The sequence below is a fragment of the Microtus ochrogaster genome, unplaced genomic scaffold (assembly GCF_000317375.1).
Source record: "Microtus ochrogaster isolate Prairie Vole_2 unplaced genomic scaffold, MicOch1.0 UNK2, whole genome shotgun sequence".
In the NCBI taxonomy this organism is placed as follows: domain Eukaryota; kingdom Metazoa; phylum Chordata; class Mammalia; order Rodentia; family Cricetidae; genus Microtus; species Microtus ochrogaster.
In genome coordinates, this window is record NW_004949100.1 from 25,766,751 (window position 1) to 25,774,762 (window position 8,012).

At 40.5% G+C, this 8,012-nt stretch overlaps 1 protein-coding gene across 1 annotated transcript in view; it reads left to right on the plus strand.

Moving 5' to 3' along the window:
* The window catches only part of Vps41 (VPS41, HOPS complex subunit), a 131,821-nt gene that overhangs the window by 58,705 nt on the left and 65,104 nt on the right, over positions 1-8,012 (plus strand). The window contains exons 6-7 of the mRNA XM_005365457.2: positions 3,409-3,471; positions 5,738-5,803. Coding sequence (XP_005365514.1) covers positions 3,409-3,471; positions 5,738-5,803 — 129 coding nt within the window. The remainder of the gene's footprint in view (positions 1-3,408; positions 3,472-5,737; positions 5,804-8,012) is intronic.

An 8,012-nucleotide genomic window follows, 5' to 3' on the forward strand; every position in this document is an offset into this window, starting at 1 on the left:
TGCTACCCCATCTCTACCTATCAACACTGCTACCCCATCTCTACCTATCAACACTGCTACCCCATCTCTATCAATAGTGCTACCCCATCTCTATTAACACTGCTACCCCATCTCTATCAACACTGCTACCCCATCTCTACCTATCAACACTGCTACTCCAACTCTATCAACAGTGTTACCCCATCTCTATCAACAGTGTTACCCCATCTCTATCAATAGTGCTACCCCCATCGATCTTTTCACAAGAGCAACACAAATCCTCTGTACATACACAGATGCATTTTATTTATCTCAGCTTCATCTTGCCCCAAAGCCTTTTGAAACACAGAATACTATCACTTTTCAGAAAGTACTGTCCAAGTTTATAGTACTTTGTGAAATTCTGAGATGAACACATGTCCAAGAAAGAGTTAACGGCAGTGTTGGTTTGTGTGGAAATGGAAAAGAATTATCTACACAGTTGAAACATTTTTGTGCATATATTTGTAAAGAAAGTTTCATTTTAATTTTCTTTACTTAAATGCCTAATTATTTCTGAACTTATTAGCAGGTAGCAGTTTCTTTTAAACTAGCTGGGCAAGTAAGAGTGTTCATTTTTCCAATTAGAGACATTCATTGGGGCTTCCAGCACTTTGACTGTTGAATTATTAGTAATGTGTTATAGTGGAATCTTTCAGCTACTCATCTGCTCTGTCATGTGATGGCTTCTCTGTGTTTGAGCTCTGCTTTTGAGATTCACAGTTATACAAGGCATTTGTGTCTGTAGGTTCATTTTGGTGGCATGGATTTATACACAACTTTTAGGATAGGGTTTATTTTCTCACCTGTGAAAGAAGACTTCATATAGAGTATACTGATTTAACAAAACAAATTCTAGGTTGAAAGATTTTCTTCCAGATTTTAGAGAGAATGCCTGCTTGTTCTGACACTTTCAGCATCCCTGTTGGTCAGCCTGCTTTTGCTCTTTAAGAAATCTTTAAAAACAACTTTTGTCCTCCATAGCTTGGCTAGTAATAATAGTAATAACAAAAACAAAAATAATAAACATGGCCTTTGTAATCCAGTTGCTATCCTATGTCTCATTCTTATCTGTTGTCATTAATTTCATCTGCAACACAGTAACTCTTTTGAGTTATTAAAGTTGCTTTCATTTCAGGAAAGTTTATACGTTTGCTTCAGTTATAATTTTGATTATTACTTTAGCTCTATTTGTTTTCATTTCTTCAAAGAAATTCAATAATATGGGGCTGGAGGCAGTATTGCTTAGAGGCAGAGTGTAGCTGTGTTTCAGCTGCCTGGTCTGGACCTCACTCTGCTGTCTTAAGGTGGTGCACCGCCTGCCTTCCCAGGTATCTTCCTTGCCTCAGACAGATTATGTGCAAAAGGGAAGCCCACACAAGAAACTTGAAAATCCCAACTCTGATGGATAGTAACTGTGAATTTCCAGGCTTTCAATACTAGCTAATACAGTGTGGACTCTTCCCTACTTCCATTTTTCTACTTAAAATTTTGCACGTAGCAGGATGAATGGACACACACTATCATAAAAATGTATAGCTTGTAAGAGAAATCAGATGTATTGATTGAGTCACCCGCATACTTGTTTTGCTCTTATGTTGGTCTTGTCCTTCCGTTTCTCGGAGGTGGGCAACTTCTTTGCTTGTCTAATTGCTTTGCCTGTTGGTTTCCCCTCAAACGTTAGTTTTTTCCCCCTTTGGGTGTAGATTTGTATGCCATTTTGCAGTTTTACTTTTTCTGTAGGTAGGTAGGTAGGTAGGTAGAGAGAGAGAGGAGAGAGAGAGAGAGAGAGAGAGAGAGAGAGAGAGAGAGAGAGAGAGAGAAAGAGAGAGAGAGAGAAAAGCAAGTGTGGTGGGGGAAGTCAGAACCAGCCAGGTTAGGTTAGCTGAGTCTTGTGTTTGGAGCTAGGTGCTTTTGGAGTTTGGGTGGCAGTTGAAGACTGTTTCAGAGAGGCTACAATGGGAAAATTCCAAATTTGCTCAGAGACTTGAGGAAAAAAGAAAAAGCCTAGCCAGGTGGGACTCTAGCCCCAACATGCAGCTCTGGCCTTTTCCTGTGGGCAAAAAGCCACAGGCAAATGGCTTTTTCAGGGATTTTTACCCCAAATGCTGGGTGCCAAATTTAACATGAATAATAAAAACACAGAGACAGGTATTAGGGTTCAACCTGAAGAGAAGAAAAGCAAAGCAACCAAGCCACTAGAGAGTTCTTACCTCTATGAAATCTTCAGATTGAATGAGAGAGAGTTCCTTTCTCATCCCACCTTACATTCCTCTCTAGTGCTCAGATTAAAGGCATGCACCACCACCAGGCCTCTGTGGCTCACTAGTGTGGCTGCTGGGATTACAGTGCCACCACTTCCTGGCCTCTATGGCTGACTAGTGTGGCTGTTTTGCGTTCTGATCTTCAAGCAAACTTTATTAAAATACAAATGAAATATCACTCTCCAACCTCCATTTCTCCTTCCTTCCTTCCTTCCTTCCTTCCTTCTGTGGTTAGACTCAGACTCATGATCCTCCAGCCTCAGCCTCTGAGAATCAGGATTGTACTCACAGCTGGCCTATGTTCTCTTTCTTGCTCTGGCTAATGGTTGAAGAGTCAGCTTTATGTCACAAATTGTGTCAACCTAAAATCTGTGATTTTATCCTTTTTTAAAAATGTACATTAGATCTAATTTTGTTTTTGTTGTGTTTTTGCTATGATCAATTTAAAAATTGGGGAACTAGGATTAAGTGCCTCAAGACAGCTTGAAAGTGAACACTGATGAGGGGCAACTTAAATCCTTCCTTTACTCGTGGAGGAGATTCATCTAATTGTCCTGGTTTCACTTAGTTCATTCTCTTGCCACATCATGCGTGTTTGTGCATTTGTGTGCGTGTGTGTATGTCTATGAACCATGTATATATGTATGACTCAAGAAAGGAAGTGCCTTTCTCTTTATGAGAGGAAAACAATTCTTTAGCCCATGGGAAGTTCATAAATATGTTAGTAGCCTGCCATATCTATTTCATTTCTCAAAGTTGGTATCTGTTTATTAAATTGAGTGAGTAAAGGGAACTCTATGCATGTGTTACTTGTGAAGGCTTTTTTTATTTTCATTTTTTAAATTAAAAAATTACATTATTCCCCTTTCCTTGCTCTATCTCCTCCATGTGTCCCATCCACATGCCAATCATGGCCTCTGGCCTCTTTTTAAGGTAGTTTTAAAGCTTCATCACCAAAGAGTGCTCAACATTGGTGGGATACTTGACACTGGGTGCTTTGTAGGGGGGTCATGATGACTTAAATCACTTGAATCAAGTCTTAACTGTTTTTTCTTTGTTTTTACTCTGCTGACTTGGCTCTTTTTGTTACTGTCATATTGAACTGATTGATCTGTTCACTTCTCAGGTACAAGTATTTGGACTATATTCTGGAGAAGAATTTCATGAGACTTTCGACTGTCCCATTAAAGTAAGTACTTAGCAAGTTTCTCCTCATGAAGGAGCTTTCTCCCCTAGACGAGGGTGACTGAAGTGACGGAGACACTGTCCGTCCTGCTACCCCAGTGTCTGTGCTGGGACAGCCTGAACGCTGTGCCTGAGGCCAGATGTAGAATACATGACTGTGGTCTCAGTCTGTGCTCTGGGAGCTTTTCTTAGAGTAGATGAATTACACACATCATTCGGACTAGAGAGTGGCAAGGTAAAAACAATCTTAAGTTCTGAGCTAAAAAGAAGTTATGGTTAGCTTCTTTTGGATAGTGGTGCTGTGTTTTGTTTTTGAGAGATGACTTCATAGGTTGAGTGATGTCTGACTGAGCTTTGATACAGAGGCAGATACAGGTGGGAACCATCTAGGAGGAAGAGCATATTAGAAATGAAGAGGCCAGGCAGATCAAACTGTGTCCAGTAAGTAGCAGAAAGTCTTGCCTAGGTGTGCATGAACAACTAAAGAGGCAGTAAAAGGCAGACTAGAGCAAGATCTTCAGATTAAGGAATTTGTTTTCCACCCAATAGCTCATTACGTGCCTAAGACCAAGAGTGGCATAGCGGAAGCCTGGTTCTAGAAGGGCTAATCTGGTGATTTATGGAGTAGAGATGGCAGGTCCATGGGTAAGAGGCAGAGAGATCAGCTGGAGATAGCAGTCATGCTAAAGTATCCCATGTACTCTTAAAGGAGGTGATTTCTTTCATGTATCTTTTCAGACATTGACTGGTAGTAAAGGATAGATAAGATCTGACATGTGTTTTAGAAAGCTCATTTGCCGGGAAGGAAGGGGATTTAAACAGGAGAGTCCCTGGGAAAGAGACAGTTTAGAAGGTTGATGTAGTGTACTAAGCAACGTACCATGAAGCTTGGTAAAGGGAGCAACCTTGAATGCTTACGATGGAGAAGTGGATTGGGACAGTTTTTAAGAGGTAGACATTGGAGCCTTAGTGACAGCGTGGCTGAGTGAAGTCAAAGATGGAGGTGTTGAGGGTAAATCCAGTGTCTCACCAATTGTTTTAGGTAACAATTTGAGTGAAGGCATTGTAAATTTGGCCAGGAATTCACAGAGCTGGGGTGCATCAGATGGTTTTACAGAGGGCTTAGGAACAGGTGTTGGCCTTCTCGGTGGAGATTGTCCCTTAAACAGCTAGAAGTGAGAGGGTGGCATTTTAAAGGATATTAGCCAGTTTATAGTTACTGTGTAAAAAGAGAAGACTGATGTTGATACTCTGAAGTTCTCAAAGATTGCAGTGGAAATAAAAATAGCCACTAAGCCAGACGGTGGTGATGCACGCCATTGATCCCAGCACTCAGGAGGCAGAGGCAGGTAGATCTCCTCTGAGTTTGAGGCCAACCTGGTCAACAGGCACTGGGAGGGAGGCTCGGCCCAGCTGATGCCGCACAGAGAAGCAGTTAGTCCCTCGGTCCTCCTGGTTTATTGTACTGTACCTATATTACATGTGTGTGCATGCGTGTGCATAGTATTTTTGAGGAGAGATGTTTGTTATGTGTTTTGAGAGAGCTTGCGAGACTCTTTAGAGATTTTAAGAACTTGGAGAAATGCAATGTGCATGTCTGTGTTGGAAGATAGCATGGGTTAGGGCAGAGCTGCAGTGAGCACTGATGTACCAAATAGCAATGTTCACAAGAATGAGAGGATGTATGCTAAACCCTGGCGATAACAGGGTAGAGAAATCCAGTAGCCTGTCCCATTGGAGGAGGAAAATGTACTGGCTAATTATAGAAATGTAGTATGTCTTCAACTGAAAATTACTAAAGTTTCTGATTTCATGGGTAATTGGGGATGAAAAGTCAGAAGGGAGAAACTTACACTGAAAGAGATGGGTCTCAAAGAGAGCCAGGCTAACTGAGCCCTGGAAATTCACTGTTGCTTTGCTGTTTCAGGAGAGTCCTCCACACAGCCCAGTTCTCTGAGTACTACGTTACCAGTGGTTGAGAAATCCCGCTTTGTGGTCCATTTGCCTTCATGCCTTTAGCAGACGAGTGTGTTCAGAGTGCCTCACTCAGCCAGAAGCTAGAACCCCTCATTCTTGTGTAACTGATTTTGCTTCAGAGAAGACGTTTTATCACACAGGAGCAAGACTAAGATGTCCTCCGCAGTTGCACAGCCTTTCCTGAATGCCCTGCTCCCTGCCCAGGTCCAGGTTTTAGATCACGCTGCGCATAGTGAACAAAGGCTTCTCAAGCGCACCTGTGACTTTTAAACCAAGTACCTTTTCTTTTGTAGATCATCGCTGTGCACCCACAGTTCGTGAGATCCAGTTGTAAGCAGTTTGTGACAGGAGGGAAGAAGGTAATGCTGGGTGTCTCTGAAGGATGTGTGCCCTGTGACAAATGATGGTGGAATGAAACGGTGAGACTTCAGTCTCTAAGAGACGTGCAGCCCAGTTAACTCACTGCCTTCCTGAAGGGTGAAAATAATGGCCCTTCCACATAAAAAAAAAAAAAAAAAAAAAGAGGCAGCATTTAAAAATAACAAAAAGTGATTGAGTTAGGGATTGTTCTTCCTGTTTGTGACTCACTTCCTGTAGGCTGAGGTGGTGTGAGGAGAGTGACTGCCACTGGTGTGTTCATGACACATTGTGTGGTTTCGGTGCTGCTCAGAGCAGTGAGGAAACAAAACCATCCTGAACGTCTTTCTGTTTATAGAAATATTGAATCCTGAAATGAGAGAGTATGGTGATTGTGTATCATTTGTCTTCTATATTTATTAGCAAAGCGTTTTTAAAATCGAGTTTTCTTATAACAAACATACTAGAAGTGATGATATTGCTTTGTAGAGAGCCCCTGAAAAAACAGGTGTTCTGGATGATTTCAGTAGTGATGTAGCTGTACAGGGCGGCTTTGAGACCCACATTCCAAAGCATCTAGAATGTTCCACTATGTGAATGACTTTCTTCTCCCTGTGCTCTTGTATGGAGTGAGGTGCTAGGAAAACACGTTGCTCATTCCCTCTTATTCTCAAGGCTATGTGGCAGACATGGGGACCCATTCTGTGGCAGACAATCAAGAAGACACCAGCTCTGATTTCTTCTTAGGAGTTAGACTTTCCCTTCCCACCATCTAGCTCATTCTCGTTGTTTGGTTCTAGTCCCGTTCACAGCACACAAAATGTTAGTCATGGGAATCACAGGCTTAATCTGACATTCCCTGCCTTAGGCAGAATTAAATACCTTTCTTGTTTGTGACAACTTTGAGGAAGAATAATTTTAAAACCCCTCTTATTTCATTATTAAACAGATTTTCGTTAGGAGAGATTTTTTTGCATAAATTCACTTCACTTTGATTGCAATCCATGCACTGGTTAGAATTCAGCGAGGATAAAGAGTTAATGATATGCTGCCATGTTAAAACATTGCTTTAAAAGGATGCTTTTATTAAGAGTGTAGATGGAAGTTTCTGTCCTACCTGGTCCCACAGCCATTCAGTCCCAAATAAACACACAGAGGCTTGTATTAACTATAAACTGTTTGACCTATTGTTCGGCTTATTACTAACTACCTCTTACAACTTAAATTAACCCATAATTCTTATCTATGTTTAGCCAAGTGATGTGGTATCTTTTCTCAGTTAAGGCATTTTCATCTTGTTTACCCTACATCTGGATGACAGCTCCATCTCTGCCTTTCCTTTTCCCCAAATTCTCATAGTATATGATTGCCCCGCTTATACTTCCTGTCTGACTACTGGCCAATCAGTGTTTTATTAAACGAATATGAGTAACAAATCTTTACATTGTACAAGAGCATTATCCCACAGCATAAGAGCTCAGAGATTAGGCACTGGTTGAGGGTCTAGGGAAGCAATCAACATCAAGTTACATCCCAGCACAGGTACTGTTCTTGAAACATTCTTGAGCTCTCTTTAATAGGCCACTATAAAGTCTACAAAGTGTTAGGAGCTTTATGAAACATGGTTGTTTCCTTTATCTATGAGTGTGACATGCTTACTATTGATTTGTTTCCTGGTATCCACTAAGTTTACTATGTAAGTCTACACTTTTCAAATAGTAAAATGTTGCACTTGTTTTTATAAACTCTGATGACATCGCTAGTTAAAATGGTACTTTCAGAATTTATGGGCTTGGTATGGTTGTAAAATCTCCAGAACATTTCTTTCTTCTGTGCATACAGTATATATGTTTTAAAGATTGCCTATGCTACATTGTTTTCACATTATTTTGTTTTGTTAAAATGGGTTTATGAGATAGAGTTTTTTTATTTATTTATTTATTTATTTATTTATTTATTTATTTACTTACTTACTTACTTTGATAGAGGCTCTCTTGAAATTAGTTATGTAGACCAGATTGTCCTTGAACTGTCTGTCTCTGTCACCCAAGTTCTGGGACTAAAGGTGTAGCCACCATGTCTAGGCTATGAAATAGATCTTTTTTGTTTTGTTTTGTTTTAAAGCTATTTTGTGTGTTTGGGTGTTTTGCCTGCATGTGTATCTGCCATCATATCTAGGTGAAGAAATCTTGCTTTAAAAACATTATATAT